At 49.0% G+C, this 17,675-nt stretch overlaps 1 protein-coding gene across 1 annotated transcript in view; it reads left to right on the top strand.

Annotated features, from left to right (window-relative positions):
• The window catches only part of PKD1 (polycystin 1, transient receptor potential channel interacting), a 131,309-nt gene that overhangs the window by 43,979 nt on the left and 69,655 nt on the right, over positions 1-17,675 (top strand). Inside the window, exons 2-5 of the mRNA XM_065411612.1 lie at positions 9,615-9,686; positions 11,180-11,251; positions 12,865-13,034; positions 16,886-17,554. Of these exons, the coding sequence (XP_065267684.1) occupies positions 9,615-9,686; positions 11,180-11,251; positions 12,865-13,034; positions 16,886-17,554 (983 nt within the window). The remainder of the gene's footprint in view (positions 1-9,614; positions 9,687-11,179; positions 11,252-12,864; positions 13,035-16,885; positions 17,555-17,675) is intronic.

The raw sequence follows: 17,675 nt of genomic DNA on the forward strand, positions 1-17,675 counted from the left end.
AACCCGTTCTTTATCCCCTACGGTTATAACAGCTACCTTGCAGGGGTGTACGTCAAGTTCTTTGCAGTCCTCTAATGAGCGCTGCTGTCCGAGTACAAAGCGTACAGAACAGTGCAAAAATTGCTGTGTCCTTGCCTTGAATTTTCAGGCCAGGAACTGCGATTTTGCTGTGGAAAAGTTTGCAGGGGAACATTGTGAAAAAGGTCTTCTTGGTCAGCACTCTTTCTGAGAGCTAAACATTGGGCCAGAATTTGTGACTTGGATTTTTAAATAAAAATGAACAAACCTGTTTGTTTGGTTTGTACATTAAATTGGCATTGTACAGTGGCTGCCTTGGGTGGAAGATGGCCCTGGTCTCACAGTACTGTTGATCCCAGGAGGCAGGTGTCCAAGCCAATGCTCACGCTCAGCAGTTGCCCTGGTCTAGCCCCAAGTCTCAATATATGTCTCTTTTCCTGTCTCTGCACGGCGCTCTGTCTGGTACATTTAATCCCTACAGATCCAAACATGCTTTAGAAATTGATACCTGTAATGGAATCGCTGGGATTTCCCTGTACTGAAATGCAGCCACCTCTGGGGTGGAATGCACAGCACACAACAACGCTATACAACAGTTTGGGACAGAAAGGGTGAAGTGTGCAAAGGACCAGCACAGGGCCTATGCATAAGTTCCACTTCAGCTCTCTGACGTGAAATGGGATTTGAGCACCTTAATCTATTAACCTCATTTGGCAGCCCTGCCTTAGCCAGTATCCACCTGAGTCGGACTGAAACCAGCTATCCCGTGGTGAAAGGCTCCACGTCCTACCCCCACCCCCCCAGCTTGTTACAATGCCGAGAGAGCGCCATGCAGCACCACTGCTGAGAGAATATTCGTTTCCAGACTGGAAGTGGGGACATTCCTATATATAGCATGAGTCCATAAGTGTCACTTCCCCAGGGCCCAGCTCCAGACTTCTAACGAGACTTATTTTTTTAAAATTTCAAAGCCGTTGTGGCATAAATCTGGAACCCCCCTGCTGCACACAAGCCCCGTTGCTTCCTTTCTGCATCTTAGGAGAGGCGCAAGCCAAAAAAAAAAAAAGAATCGTCAGCTAAAAAACACATTTTCCTGGCTCAAGTGTGCAAAAAACACCTAGGTTTTTTTCCCTCCAGAAGCCCTATTTTCTGGAAAGGCTATTATGAAAGTGAGGCAGCACCAGGACATACTCTTTTTACGCAGGGGCACTGGCCTGCATTTTCTTCCCATCTACTACAAAAGCATTTGCCATGTTAACACCTACTGCGGCATTCCTGCTATATAGGCAACCTTAGATAGCAGTCCCACGTGGTCAGCTGCTCTGTGTGTCTGTATTTTAAAAGGGGGCATTTCAGACAGTTTAATATTTTGCATTTCTGTTCTCCCGCTCCCCTCCCCCCATGCAACTTGTCCTCCTGGGGGCTCCATTATTGTGAATCACATAATTGTGCAATCTCACTTTTGGGAGGGAGTGTGAGCTGATGGTAAGCGCAGAGGACTGGGCGTCAGGACTTCCAGGTTCTATTCCCCCCTCTGTCAGTGTTGTGCTGCAGCGCCTTGAACAAATCACTTAATGTGCCAGTGCCTCAGTTTACCACTCTGTGAGACTTTGTTAAGGAGAGCTGAGTCTTGCAAGGGGCTGCGTGCCCTCAGGATTCTGAAGGAGCAACTCTGGAAATGTTTGGGGAAATAAGCAGAAGTTGCTGGTTGATTCTCCTCCCTCCCCTCTATTAAGCAGGGAAGTTACATTTAAATAAACCTTCCGTGAACAGAATGTTAAGGTTACAATTTTAAACCCTCAAAAGGGAGGCAATGCAGACATCCTGGGGCCCAATTCTCTTGTCAGATACACCTGCACAGTTTCCAGTTTAACTTCAATGCGGTTCCCCTGATTCACAGCAGGACCCTGGACTTATCTGCACCCTGTGAATGAGCTACAGTTAGTGCAAGCACCTTACCACACTGTATCTTTGCCATGCCTTTCCCACCCGTGTTGTGGGGTGGGGTGTGTAAATACCCCTTCCTCCCGCTGGGATTTTCCGGGCTTTGCTGACACTGGAGTTGTGATCTCACTCACGCGGGCTGCCCCACCCTGGCCTTGCTGAGATGAGACGTGTTTCTCTGGACTGAGACATGCAATGGGGTTTTGTTGCTTGTGTGCATATAACCTGGGGGCTAGGAGGAGCAGGGCAGTGTGTATGTGTCAGGGAGGGGGGGCGGGAGGTGCGGGAGCCCCATTGTGGGGACATTAGGAAATGCATCTTCAATTGTTCATTTGGGAATTACGTGAAAGGAGGGGAGACTTTCTGGGACGGGGATGCAGTCGTGGGGAGGCACGCCCTGCCCTCCAGGTCTGCAGGGAAACCCTAGTCTCTCCCGAAGGACAGGGAGCCCAGCTGTTGAATGTGGGCACCTACTTGGTTCCTTGAACTGGCACTTAGCCAGGGATGTGCTCCTCTTACCCCAAAGCCCTAGAGCAGGGGTTGGCAACCTTTCAGAAGTGGTGTGCCGAGTCTTCATTTATTCACTCTAATGTAAGGTTTCGCGTGCCAGTCATACATTGTAACGTTTTTAGAAGGTCTCTTTCTATAAGTCTATAATATATAACTAAACTATTGTTGTATGTAAAGTAAATAAGGTTTTTAAAATGTTTAAGAAGCTTCATTTAAAATTAAATTAAAATGCAGAGCCCCCCGGACCGGTGGCCAGGACCTGGGCAGTGTGAGTGCCACTGAAAATCAGCTCACGTGCTGCCTTCGGCACGCGTGCCATAGGTTGCATACCCCTGCCCTAGCGTGTCCTGTAGGGACCAGCTCTACCCTGCCTGGGAAAATCTAATAGCTTTTTCCCCTCTGTAAGTCTATGAGCTTATGCACTCCCGGGTGCTCAGAGTTCAGCCCCCGCTGGCACTAAGGGCCTCTTAGCAGCAGCCACGCAAGGCTGAATCTCCCTCACTTTCCCTAATACTAGGGTGACCAGATAGCAAGGGTGAAAAATCGGGACAGGAGGTGGGGAGTAATTGGCACCTATATAAGACAAAGCCCCAAATATCAGGACTGTCCCTATAAAATCGGGACAACTGGTCACCCTACCGAATACTGATGGGGCTTTAATGGACTCTCAGAGTCCTGACTTGCTGGTGGTTCTTTTAATGAAACAAACAAGGCTTGACCGTGGCTGCTTCTGCTTTTGAGTCCCTCCAAACCCTGCCCCCTGCTCAGAGTCGTGTGCTCCGTCCTGCTTCAGAAGGGCAGGGAAACTCCTTTCTCTCTGGGTTTGTTTTCTTCCCTGGCCCAGTGGCTTTTATTTTTGTAGCTTATAAACTCGAAGCTCGTTTATTAATGAATCACTGCAGCCCTCTGTCAGCCTGCACACAAGCCTCTATCTGTGCAGACAGTTCTCTGTGGCTGTGGATGCTTTTCCCATTACTGTTCTGGCTGGACTCCATGCACCAAAAGGGCTGAGAAAGGAGTGATCCAGTGTAGCTCTTTTTTTTTTTTCCCTGCCCCTCTCTTCCCTCCCCTTCTGCTTCATGAAAGGAAGGCGGGATGGGCCTGTGAATGACATAATGGGAGTATGACATCAGTCTTGGCAGCCAGGGGCAGGCTATACTCTGTTTAACATTGTGTTCTTTGGACTAGGGAAGAGGAAAAAGAAAAAACACATTGAAAAAGTCTTTTCCCCACAATGCTGCAGGAATAAACACAATGGCTGCCCCAGCCCTGCAGAGCATTAGTTGGCCAGTGTAAACTGAACAGTTTGACCGCTGCAAACCCTCCGCCTGTCTAAACTTTATGAATGAACAAAGCAGCCACCAGGCACCAGACCCTGCTGCTGGTTTCCTTCTTGGTCTGCTCAAGGGGTAGCAGATAGCAAAGGCGGGGTTCAGATAAAGGGACCAGCTATCTCTCTCAACTGTGTAACTGGTCCCCATCCCTGGAGTATCAGCACCTCACAATCATTAATGTATTGATACTCACAGTCTGCCTGTGCTGTAATCCCCACTGTACAAGTGGGAAACTGAGGCACAGACAGACTAAGTGACTTACCCATGGTCACACAGGGAGCCTGTGATAGAGCAGGGAACCAAAGACAGTTCTCCCAAGTCCCAGGCTAATGGCCTAACCACCGGCCCATCTTTCCTCTCTACATCTTTGTCTGTCCCATTTGAACCCAACTCCAGTGGGCTTTCGGCAATTTTGATAAAATTTGCTTAACTACATATGTTTATTGCCTCAAGCATCTCTGAGCTGCCTGGTCATTTGGGGAGCTGTGAAGAGAGCTCTTGTGGTGTAGTATTTCCAGCTCAGTTTTTATTCCTTCATAGTAATAACTGCTCTTTTACTGTGCCTTCCAGCCAAGGCTCACAGAGCATTTCCCAAAGACAAATGCATTGATCCTCACAGCCTCCCCAGGCAGTAGCATGATCCCCATTTCACAGACAGGGAAACTGAAGCAGATGTAGTGACTGCTCAACCCCTGAGCCATCCTGTCACCCAGGAGACAATTGAACTAATACTCTTTTTTTTTTTTTTAAATGAGGGCACGTGACAGCCTGCATGCTGGTGAAATTTCAATGAAGAGCCTTGTTCTCTTGCCGGCTTTAGCGTGGCTTTGAACCTGTTCCGAATTTCCTCGGTCCTGGCAAAGAGATGGGAAAATGTAGCCATGGCGGTTTGTGGCACCGGACGGCTGCGTTTTGGTCCCGTCCTGCAGCCTTAGTGTGGGGTTTTATTGGTCGGTAGTTTCTTTCCTGGCATGTTTCTTTTTATGCTGTAACCTTGTTTGGTTAAGAAGCAGCCCTTCCCATGCCGGTAAGGCATCAGATAATTTTCCATACGTGCTGCAGAGGAAACAGTGGGAAAAGACGATCAGTCCTTTGGAAATGCAGCTGACCGAGAGTGACCTCCTTGTGCCGGTGTAATCTCACCATTCTTCTCTCACCCATTATCACCTGTCACCAGGAACCTCGCTGCTGTCACAGGCCTTGCACAGAAGAGATCTGGTGCTGCTTAAAGTCGGGGAGATTATTTTAATCTATTGTTGGCTCAGAGAAGCCATGGGCTGACCAGCAGCCAGTGAGGGAATAATGTTTTGGCTTGGACGTGGATTGTGGTGCCCTCTAGTGGTAGGACTACAGGGAGGATAAAAGCCTTACTAGCAGGGCTGGCTAAAGGAGCTATCTTTTAACTCAGGTGGTAGAAGTCTGGGGTTCTGGAGTCAAAGGTGCTTGGATCTGTTGCCCGTGCTGCAATATGTGAGGTATAATCAAGGACTACGAGTTGGCGGAGCTGTAATCTGTCTGTAAACAGCATTACACTCTGCCTGGTTGCTTATGCTGGGCAGTTTGTCTGGAACTAGCCCATGTGGAGAGAAGCTTCTTTTGACTCCCTGCCCTTTCATGGGGCAGGCCAGGAGGGTTCATCATTCCCAGTCTTGGTCCAGGGCAAGAGTGAAGTGTAATAATCCTGGGGAGCCAGGGCTCTTCGGCTGTATTCCTTGGGCTGGCCACGGAACCGCTCTGTGCTCTAGGTTTACTCTTTGACAAAACAAGGAGAATGATGCTCAACTACCTGAGGGAGGGGAGGTGTTTGTAGGGGCTCACAGAGGAGGTGGAGGGCCTCAGCACTGAAATAACATTGGAAGATGGATGGGTAGGAGCCATGTTGCTTTCCCAGAGTGCATCATTTCCCTCAGGGGCCTGTCTGAGGCCTGAAAGAGCCTGAAGCAATGAACTGTATGGTGAGGAACACCAAAGGAGCCCTGAGCAGACACTAGGGTGTGGGGGATAATGGAGGGGAAGCCAGGAGTACAGTAAGGTTTGGGGCACAATAGAGGGGAAGCCAGCTAAATCTGTCAGGTACATTAGGGAGAACAGGAACGTCAGCAGGTATCATATGCCGCCTGCAACCCCCACCTTGACAATGACGTTATCCACAAATCTAACAAGGCCGGGAAAAGCCGTTGCCTCTCTGCGTGGTGCAGGCCAGGCAGTGCTTTGAATGGCCAGTCATTGACTCTGAAGGTGCGACTGTGCGGCAGCACATCAGTTTTTCTGGGAGGTGGCTGTAGTTTTGGGGAACAACGTGTGGGAGCTGTCAGGGCTGAAACACTATCTCCCTCTGCCCTGCGCCTGAGGTGCTGTCTGACAGCATAAGCGGGATATTTCCAGACATCTCAAAGGAGAGAACTGAAAAAGAAATACTCTAGCTGTCTCCTTGTTATTGCAAGGAAATTAATTACCCACTGTGTGTGCACCCCTCACAGAAGGTACACGGTGCTTGCTAAAGACTTGGCTTGCTGTCAAGCCCATCCTTTCACTGAAGGTATGTAGTGTTTATGCACAGAAATCCTTAATAGCCTGGCTGTTTTCTCCTGTAGGTTAGCTGGAGTCCAGTAGCAGTGAGTAGATAGGTGGGGGCCAGGGGGATATCCAATACTAGCAATGGTTTTGGCTAGAGGCCAAAGGGAAATCAACTAAATAGTCTAGGACTATTTTGGTGAAAGTGACTGAAGTGGCACGCAGCCAATCTCAAGCTAACCAGCCTCACGTGGTTTCAGGAGAAGCTGAAGACGTTGAAACATTTGAGTGCTAGGGGCCCAGGAGTGGAGTGTATTTTGAAAGCGTGTTAAAGGAACACGGTCAAGATAACAATCCTGTAGTTAAGAAATATCATCCATCCCTGTGTTACACGGGGTTGAGGAGGGGAGGGGTGCGTTAGGGTCCTACAACCAAAAGGATTTCAAAATTGTAAGTCACTTTCCACCACTGATGCTGGGGGTTTTTTTGTTTTGGGGTTGTTGAATTGGTTGGTTGGGTTTTTTTGTTTGTTTGTTTTTGTATTTTACTCGTTATTGGAGCTGGTCACATAATGCAAAAAAAAAGTTACCCGGAATTTTATTGGTGACATTCACTTCAGGTCAGAGGGTTCGTCACAAGGCCTATATGCCGCTTAAGTCCCACTTAGCCCATAGAGCTGGCTGGCTGCACAAGGATGAATTTCACCCTCCCTGCATAATGGCAAGTTTGGTGAATATACTGTCAAATAACACCAGATGAGCTGTGCTCATCTTAGCATCATTTTGTGTTTATAGTCAGTTCCACATTTTCTCTGCTGCACTGGCACAACACAGCTGGGTTTGGGTTGCCAACATCTGTGTTTTATTGCAAGTATCATGTTGTTAGATGTGTTTTCTTAAAGCCCCAGACCCTGGAGTCATGTGATTGTCTGAGAACCTCTGCTTTCATTTTAAAAGTTTTCAGCTCTCTTAGTTATGGAGAAAAGCAAGAACACTTGACCCCTAAAGACTCAAAAGCCAGGAGGCAAATGAAACCAAAAATATTTTTTTAAAATGGCATCATATTTAAATCAATCTTTCCATTTTTGGAGGGGGCCTGACTCGCAGTTTTTGAACATTTGAGATTGGCAGTACAAGGCCTCCAGCACTGAAGGGAGAAGGTTTAAATCCACCCAAAAGTCTTATTTTCTTTTTTTTAACCTTCATGAAGCTATCTTTTTCTATCAGGTTTTGTAAAACTTTTTAGAAAGGATAGACTAAATTTATTCGCAAGCGATGCAAAAGCCCCCTTGTAACTCTCTATACCTGTCCTCAATGAATCAGATTGTGATGCAATGATTATAGGTGATGTGGGGACAGAGGTGCAAAGCAGAGACCCAAGGAAGATAAACTAGAGAAATAAGACAGCATCTCCATGGGGAAGGGATTAAACCTGTCTTGACTGGAGCAGCTGGGATCCAATTCCAAAACTCATTTTTTTGTCTTGTGAGTAGGAGTCGTAAATGGTTTTGGAAGTAACTTTGATGTCTGGAAGTTAAACGCCTCCTACACAGAGTGCAGCTCATGCATGTTTGTGAGAGTTTAGCAAAGGCTGCTTCATTTTCTGCTATTATCTGGCTAGCCTGAGCAAAGGAAATGCATATTGATTTGACAAACATCGCTGCTGGCTTCTGCCTTTGTGCATTTCTTAATTGTTGTTTTGCAACACTCATGTTCCCTTCAGTGGGCTGCTGGAAATTTCTTCTAAATGTGCTATTAGCTTGGAGGAAAAATCCCCCAGGTAAAGACACCCCAACTCCCCAAACAAATGCCCCTTCCCTGTTAGGCATTCCTGTCACTAATCTCCCAACAACCCCACATTCCTGTGGTTCCAGGACAGTTTTCTGTCTGTTATTTGAGAGGATTGTTGAATTTTGGACTGTGATTTTACCTTGTGTGTTCGGTTAAAAAAATATAGACCAAATGTAGGTGTCAGATCCATCAGGAGGATTAGAACTTGCCGAATGAAATCAAAGATGCAGCAGCAAAGGGAAATTGCAAGGAAAGAATTCAGGGTAAAAAAAAAAAAAAAAGGCTCTGATTTTTATTCTTTAAGTGGCACCTCTGGAACTTAGGAGAGCTGTAGAGTGGGCCCAGTTCTGTCAGGGAAGCACATGACACCTTGAAGGATCACCCCATTGTGCTTATTCCAACCCCCTTTTCAACCTGATAGTGTAGCTGGTCCAGCATTCAAACAGCTAGGAGAACTGTTGTATTTACTATTAGCTTGCTAGCTATGTTATTGGTATTATATTAGTGTATTAAAGGGTCCCAGTCAAGTATTTTAGGCTCCCAATTTAGGTTTTGTCTTGTGTTGCAAAACCAAATATAAATAGTAAGGGTTTTTGCTAATTTTTTAGACCATAATTGCAAAGATTCTCTCTTTTTTTTTAACTTAATCTTTTTCTTGCTGGTGTGGTGTTGAACCCATTTCCCCAGCAGCATTGGGTAAGAAATGAGACTCATCGGGAACTGAAATGGAAACTGACTAGTTTGTTTACTTTTAAATGTCACTTAGGGAGGACAGTGAAACAAAGGACATAAATTGAACAGTATAAATCGTGTAAAGTGAATGGGAGGGTGGAAATAGTTCATGTTTGAATAAGGTGCAGGTTATTAGTAAGACAGGGAAGGGTTTAAAATGGTTATTTCCCCGGTGTTCCTTTATATAGCGTTCAATACGGCCCCTGTATTTACTTTAACAAAAAATATTTTGTTACTTCTCCTCTTCTAAGTTCTGCAGTCATTAAAAAAGAAAAAAGATTTTTGTATTTAATTTGAATGCGTCACTCCTGTAATTAATTACCAGTTCTTTGGCACTGGCAACAGTACATGAAGGTTCCACAGAAAATTCTATGTATAACTTAATAACTACTTTGTCAAAATTATTCCTTAAAGTAATTTCTTTATGAGGCATATTTTAGACTTCAGTTTTAAACTGGTGCCTGAGAATTAGTAATAAATTTGTCATGCCTGTAATTATTTTACTTTAAAAATGTTATGGGGGTATTTTTTTGTGTAGTGATAGGCCTAATTCATATCGACACATAGTGCAAAGCTTGGAGCAGCGGATGCTTTATAGCTGGGAAAGGTGTTATTTTTGGCTGGGAGAACTGTTCCGTTTTAATACACCAAGAACTTACTTTCTGTCTGGAATCTGGATGGAGTTTGGAGACAGTCTTTTCTAAGCCTCCATGGTGGAAGACAGACACAATGAACTTGCATGATAATAAGCTGCACTGTTCTCTTTCTTTAGGGATCTTTCCAATAACAAGATCACCATTTTAGATGTTCAGGCTTTTAAACATCTGACTTCCCTGGAAGAACTGTGAGTACATGTTACCTCTTTGTAGTCTTATGGCAGATTTAAGGCATATTTGAGCGGTTATGTAAAAATCCCTTTTGGTGTCTGGCAAGTTACCCTTGTTCCATAACACTTGCTCTGACCTTCCTGGACCTATGTCCCCTATGCCCAGGGCTCAGATGCATCAAAAGCCCTTTTTTTACTGTTTGACGCAAGCCTAATTTGGCCAGTACAGAATATTTGCACAGTGCATTTAACTGTATGAGCTAGTGAATTACTGATTAACTCTCCTGGCATTCAGGAGTTCGGATACAATTTGATTCAACCCAATGACCAGGCTGGTCGATGGTAGAATGGTCCAGTATTGTAAATGGGGACATAATAAAGGACTAGCCCTGGGGATAGTGGTATCTCAGCATGTTGGTAAGGGGTTTTAGAACTCAGTGCCCAAATCCCACTGAATTTCTTGGTCTTGGGCACTTAATGCCCTTAGCCTGTTCTGAAAAGCCCAGCTGCCGTCTTCTTCCATGTTGTCCCATCCACTGATGTCACCAAGACCGCTTGGAGAGGGAGATGAAGGTGGCTTGTTAGCGAACTCCCTGGTTTGAATGCTGCTCAGGTCAAAAGTAACAGAGTTGTTATGAGCTGGTGGATTTTCACTGGCGAAGGCGCTGGTGTCTCTCAGTCCAGTCCCTGCTAGGAGGTAGGTACCCAAGAGCCACCATCACAACCAGCACTAAAAAGCCCATTTGGCAACCCCAGCAGAGAGACCAGGGTGGAGCAGCCCATGGAATCAGAGCACCCCTTTTGCCCCTAGAAGTGGGGTTCCTCCCAGGGCATAGCTGAGATGAGCTGGTGAGGCCTGTGCCAAGCCTGATCTTTGGGTGAAGACAGGCTTCTGTCTCTAGGATGCCAAGCCAGCACCTTTCAGCTGCACAAAATCCACATAGAAAAATAACAAGAAATAGACCCATGATAAGGAAACAGAGAGGTCTCGTTAGACCAAAGAGAGACCTGGGACAAGATGGTCAGCTTACCTTGTCCTATCAGCTGACGCTCTGTGCCTCAGTTTCCCCTCTTGCCCTGGGACCCTGCACCCTGAGCTCTCTCCTACTGGCAGCAGGTTGCCTCTTTTATAGCAGGTCTTGTTCTCCTGCTGAAGTCACATGACCTGACTGAGTCATGCGTTCCATCTATAGACTGCCTCTCCCCAAAACTCCGCCTTAAAGAGGCCACGTCCCCTTAACAGATGTGCTGCCTAGGGCCCGTAAGGGCCAGCACCTTTTTACATCTGGTTTATTGACTTCTTCACCCCTGAGGGTCTTTTGGCTGCTAGAACCAGAAAGAGAAGGTGGGCTGCACCGTTAATGACTGTACCTTTGAGATGAAAAGTCCTAGAGCCGGGCCCCCAGCTATCCAAAGCTCAGATTGGATTTTCATCCTGTAAGAATGGCAGAAAATTATTCTTATAATTATGAATGATTAAACTTTTCTTTCCCATTTTCCCTGTGTTACAGAGATATAAGCCACAACATGATTTCTACGTTAGAAGATGGAATATTTGATAATTTATTTAATTTAAGTTACATGTAAGTTCTTGTTCCTTAATCGTCAGCGCTCTGAATATGGCTCTTGTTTTCAGAATTCCCGTCCCCGGGCTCCTGCTGTGTCTCAGCTCACTTAGGGTCTGTCTACACTGCAATCAGAGGGGTGACTGCAGCACGGGTAGACATACTTGAGGTAGCTTTTATCTAGCTAGCTCCAGTATCAATAGCAGGGAAGCAACGGCAGCATGGGCTAGCTGCTTGAGCACATATCCAGGGTCCTTGGGTGGGGGTTACACACCCTGTGCTGTTGTGGCTTCACTGCTCTCAATATTCAAGGTAGCTAGTTCAAAGCTAGTGCGGTACGTCCGTCAGACTGACAGCTGCAGTTGTGGTGGAGATGTACCCTCAGGCTATGTCGACAGGCCCCGCAGTTTGGTCTGGGAAGCTGTGAACAGCTGTGCGCACAGAAGTGCTGCACCGTAACTCCCCTGTGCGAATGCTGTGGCGCTAACTAAAATGTTCCTAGTTCACGTGAATGTGGTCGTGTTTCAAGAGGACAATGTTAACACCAACTTAGGAACCTTTTAGTTTGCGCCTGCAGCATCCACGGGGGGAAGTCACGCTGCAGCACTTTGGTGGGCAGTGCTGTTCTCACCCCTGTAGTCCACGGGGGCAGGGTAGACGAGCCCTCAGGGAGTTTGCAACAGCACAAGTTTTTTAACTCACGTTAGCATTTTCAAAGCACATGACTCCGAGAAAAACAAAATGGCTGGGAGTGGCGAGGCTAAATCTCTGCTTGACTTCCTACTGTGGGGCAGGAGCACGGACCTGGGACTCAAAGAACTGCCTGCAGCGGGACTGGGACCCGCAAGACCTGCAGCCATAATAGTGGGAGCGAGATTAAAGAATAGTTGCACGCAGGACTCTACTATCTAGCTCTTACATAAATAAAACCCACACTAGGAGCATGTGGGTCTTTGTCTTCTTCTAGTGGCTGGGCCACAGGTTGAGAGATCAGTACATTTGCTACATGTACCAGCAAGGGGATTTAATTCTTTAGCTCAAGCTTGTGCTTTTAAGACAAGAGAACTGGGTTCAAATGCTGCTGGCAGCACAACTACAGTTGGTTGTGCAAACATCTTCCCAGCTCTGTCCTCTTTGCAGCTGAATGCCAAAGGCTGTAATTTAGGCCAAACACAACTGCAGTTAACGTTTCCATCTTTTCATTAAACCGCCAGAAGACAAAACTGCCACTGCGTTTGCATTTCTTTTTTGATAGATCAATTTGATTCTCGTAGATGTTTTTTAATGACACTGTAAAAAATCTCCCTTAGCTACAGAGGTTGCCGTTGCAACCAACTGATGTTAGATGGCAGACTATTTTGAATATAGGATTATGGCTGTAATTTACTTCTAATTGCAACAATTATTTGTATTGTGAGAAAAAAGTGCTTGCAGTACTTGCCTAATTCTAGCCTTTAGAAAAATCATGTTAATTATTGCTTGATTCTCTATTCATTAACTCCCCTAGTGAGTCTTTATGAGACATTTCCTTGCAGATGGGAACAGGGGGATTTTTATGATGGTGTAATTAACACTTATCGTATGGTTCCCATTGTCAAGTTAATGCATAATCTTTCTCTACTCTGTTCTAGAAACTTAAGTCTGAATCCATTTCTTTGTGACTGCAAACTTTCCTGGCTCCCCCGCTGGGTGGAAGAAAGAAAAGTTAACGTTAGTCGGCTGCTGGATACAAAATGCGCCCAGCCTCCTGAAGTGGCAAACCTTCCTCTTTTCAATGTTTCATTCACCAGTGTTACTTGTGGTAAGGAAGGAGGATGGGCTCTGGTTTATGGTGAAGGTAAATCTAGTGGAAACGTTGAGATCAAAGAGGCTGATATTCCTCTAAGGACTCTTCCATCCTGCAAGTCATCTCAGCTAGTTCTCATCTAGCCCACTCAGTAATGATGGCTCGTTGGTGAATCTCAGACAAGGTCCTGGTAGACTGGAATCCGTATCAGTAATGGGGCTCCTCTGTTGTCTGTCTCAGCAGAGAGGCTAAGGATTGGATGGGCCAGGGGCAGGAAGCTACCTTAGAGGCACATTGGTGGGGCAGTGAGGGGGAATCTTGTGCTCCGGTTGCCCATGCCACACCTGTGGTGTGGACAAAGAGGGCTTCATCTTCCCAGCAGCCAGCACCTTTCAGCAGCACGTTTTTGCCTAAATACGCGCTGCATTTCACCTTTATTTTTATCTCCGGTTCGCTGCTCAGACCAGAGATCAGTGCCTGCTATGCTGGTGACTTTATTAAGTGAGTCCTCATTCACTGAGAAGAGGGCTGAGACCAGTAAACTCATTACTCACAGGCCACCAAAGCAACCACCAGATGGTGGCCTCTATGTCCTTTTTCCTTAGGCCCCAATTCATCAAAGCAAGTAAGCACATGCTTAACGAATTGAAATCCCTTTGAAGTCAATGGGACGTTAGCATAGGCTGAGTAGGGATGGAGATGAGCAACTGCATAAGTGCTCTGCTGAATCAAGGCCTTAATCTGGACAATAGACTTTCCTCTAAGGCAGGGGTCTCAAACTCAATTTACCTTAGGGCCTGGGCCAGTCCTCAAATCCTCCCAGTGGGCCAATGTCACTCATGCTGCCCAGAACCCGCCTCCCCAAAACTCCGCCCCCAAAAAAAACCTCCGCCCTCCACCTGCCCAAGGCTCTGGGACGGAGTTTGGGTGGGGAAGGAGGTCTGGGGTGGGGAAGGAGGTCTGGGGTAGGGGACTGGGGTGCAGGCTCTGGGAGGGAGTGTGGGTGTGGGAGGGGGTCTGGGGTGCAGGTTCTGGGATGGAGTTTGGGGGCTCGAGGGGTGTGGGGAGGGGGAAGGAGGTGCAGGCTCTGAGAGGGAGTTTGGAGACTGGGGGTGTGTGGGGAGGGGGTGCAAGCTCTGGGAGGGAGTTGGGGGGCGGGAGGGGGTATGTGGGGAGCAGGGCCGGCTCCAGGGTTTTGGCCGCTCCAAGCAGCCAAACAAACAAACAAACAAAAAAAGCCGCGACCGCGATCTGCGGCGGCAATTCGGCGGGAGGTCCTTTGCTCCGAGCAGGAGTGAGGGACCGTCCGCCGAATTGCCGCCGAACAGATGGACGTGCCGCCCCTCTCCGAAGTGGCTGCCCCAAGCACCTGCTTGGTAAGCTGGTGCCTGGAGCCGGCCCTGGTGGGGAGGGAGTGGGGGGTGCAGGCTCTGGGAGGGAGTCAGGGGTGTGGCACTTACCTGGGGGCCACCGCGTGCTTCTGCCCCCAGGCACCGCCCCCGCAGCGTCCCATTGGCCGCACAGGCACTTGGGGTGGGGGCAGCGTGCGGAGGCACAGCACCGCCCCGCCCTTGGGCCGCAAGGAGGGGCTGGCAGCCACTGCAGCGAGCAGGCAGATCCCACTCAGATCCACTGCGCTGCCGGGGCCCCTGAGGGGGGAGCACCTGGGGGCGGCGGGAGAGACCCGGCCCCAAAACTGCTGGAGTCCTGCGGGCCACATTGGGGAGGCTCGCAGGCTGCAGCTGGCCCACGGGCCGGGAGTTTGAGACCCCTGCTTTAAGGTGTCCCAGAGAAGATGGTGTCCTGCCATGAGTGCAGGGGACTGGACTACAAGACCTCTCGAGGTCTATGGCCGACACCTCTGCTCCGGAGGCATAGTGGAACTTCCTACCATACGGATAAAGCTGGTCTGTGTGGGACACAGAGCTTTGTCAGGGCCAGGACTGGCAGGCGCTTAGATTCTGGGGTGAAGAGGGCAGGATAAGAACTTGTATAGAACAGGGGTTGGGAAATACCCTGGTAGTTGTAGCTGTGTGGTCTCAGGGTATTAGAGAAACAAGGTGGGTGAGGTAATAGCAGAGCTCTGGGTGCCCGGAAAGCTTGTTTCTCCCACCAACAGAATTTGGGCCAATAAAATACAGTACCTCAGTCACCTCGTCTCTCTTTGGGAAATACCGGCACTTGTTAATGGCTATCGCTGGTCACATGTGGCCCATGGGATGTAATTGGCAGGGCCGGCTCCAGGCACCAGGCGAGCAAGCTGGTGCTTGGGGCGGCAGATTCTACCGGGCGGCATTCCGCCCAATCCTAGGGCAGCACGGCCGCTTTTTTTGTTCGCCAATCCGGCCGCCCTGTAGGGGGCGGCGGCGCGGAGGAGAGGAGCGCCCTGCTGGGAGCGGGCTGCGCGCTCCGTCTGCCCCAGCCGGTGTCAAGTCTGTAGCAAGTCCGGCAGGGTAGCCCGCGTCCTTCCCTCCCCGCCGACCGGAGCGGCACGGAGCCCTCCCAGCAGGCGGCGTGGCGGTCGGGGCCGTGTGGCGAGCGCCCCGCTGAAGCCCTGGCCACCCCCCTTCTCTCTCTCCCCCCCGCTAGCCGGGGCATGTCTGCAGCGCAGGGAGGTCCCCCTGCACCCTGGCTCCGGCCGCCCCGCAGGTTGTTGGTTTTTTTTTTTTGCTTTGGCGTTCTGGCTGCCCCGATTTTTTTTTTGCTTGGGGCAGCAAAAAAGCCAGAGCCGGCCCTGGTAATTGGGCTGGTATTTTTAAAAAAGGTACTTTCTAAGCATCTATAATCGTAACAAGGGGCTTTTCTCAAGCATTTCTAAAGAGGTAGCATGGCTTAATGACTGTACTGAGCTTTCAGCGAGACCAGGGCAGGCAGAGGGGATCGTTATGGGAACCGACGTGAGGACAGCAGTGTTGAGATGTTTTGGGAGCAATGTTGTAGCAACAGTCAGAAACAGACCAGTAAACATGCCTCAAATGCGTGGGCAGAATTGGACGGGAGGCAAGGAAATCCCATGTGGGCTGAGGCTGTGTACACTGCAAAATAGTGTGTGTTTGTGGCAGGGAAAAAACCCCCACCCCTCTTAGGCAGGTCAAAAGTTAGGCAACACAAGTGAATAAGTTACTGCCCTGGGAATGGGATCTGGGTGTGTGTGTGTGTGTGTGTGTGTGTGTGTGCGTGTGTGTGTGTGTGCGTGTGTGTGTGTGTGCGTGTGTGTGTGTGCGCGCGTGCCCCCTGGGAATGGGATCTGGTGTGTGTGTGTGTGTGTGTGTGTGTATGTATAGAGGTTTATATCCTCTGCTTATCCACAGCACAGGTCTGGCATGGGCTAGGTCAGCAGAAGCTTCACCCCGATACTGCCCTGTTGGGGTGCCAGTGTGCATGCACCTCTGCTTGGCTGGGTCTGGATGGGGCTTATTGCTCAGATACCAGTGAAGTTAAGTGAATGGCACCAGGACCTGCAGAGAATTGGTGGCAGACCCAGGAGGAGAACCCACCTGCCACGTGCTAGCCACACTCACTCCTAAGCAGGGACTCGGGATGAGATCTGCTTCGTACTCTGTGGGAGTGGAACGTTCTCTGTGGTACTCTTTATTTACTGTGCCTTGCTGCTCCATAAATCTGTGCTGATGGCCGGGTATTCCTGTCGTCACCGCTACAAAGGGATTGGCAAACGCCACGGGTGGATTAAAGGGTTCCCAAGCAAGACTGCAATAGGAAATGCTCAGAATAGAAACCCTCCGCTGTGTAGTCTCCCTGCAGCTCACGGACTGGGGGAAGTCCACTTGCAGAGGTGTGGTGTCTAACTGAGGGGTATGGCCTGGCGTGTCAGTTTGCAGCAGGCTTCTCTGTTCTTTTCCCTCTAGGAGCTCCTTACATAGCATGCTTGACCGACAACTCCACAGGGGCAACCGATTCCGTCATCCTCTTCACGTCCGTTCTTTCCGCAAACCTCAGCGAGGAGACCTGCAGCGCCCTCTGCTATGCTAAAGCCCAGGAGTATGGTGGCTTCGGCGACCAGGAGCAGTGTCTGTGCGGCGTGGCCCTTGAACCAAATTCTTCCTCCGGTTGTTTGCCATTTTGCACGGAGGACTCTGCTAGGCGAGCCTGTGGTGGCCCTTCCCTTGTCCGCTCTATCTTCCCAGCACGGCTGCACGCCTCTTTCCCAGGTCCCCGCCGCCCTCACGGCCTTCACCGCATGTTGGCCTTCAATGTCAGTATTCCAGTTGCTGTCAGCACTTTACAGTGGGACTTCGGGGACCGATCAGGGCTTCTCAACACTACCAAAAACGTAGCGCTCCATCAGTACGCCTTGCCCGGGCGCTACAACGTCACCGTCACCCTCTTCATGGGCGCCAGGGTCACCTCCGTGCAGACGGATGTCGAGGTGGTGGCTCCCCCAGAGCGGATAGACCTGCAGTGTCCTACCCTGGTCAGGACGAACGAAAGCCTGGACCTACGGATCAGGAATAGGGGTGGCACTGGCCTAGCAGCTGTGTATAGTATTACTGCAGAGAATGAAGAGCCAGGCAAAGGTGAGTCGAGTTTGGCTGATGAGGTGCCTGCTGAAGTTGGGTTGGGCTGGGCGGAGGGAAGAATTACACTGAGAACTGGTTCCTCCAAAAATTCCTTCCTTTCGAGGCCCTGCCAGCACCG

Source organism: Emys orbicularis, chromosome 10 (assembly GCF_028017835.1).
Source record: "Emys orbicularis isolate rEmyOrb1 chromosome 10, rEmyOrb1.hap1, whole genome shotgun sequence".
NCBI classification, from domain to species: domain Eukaryota; kingdom Metazoa; phylum Chordata; order Testudines; family Emydidae; genus Emys; species Emys orbicularis.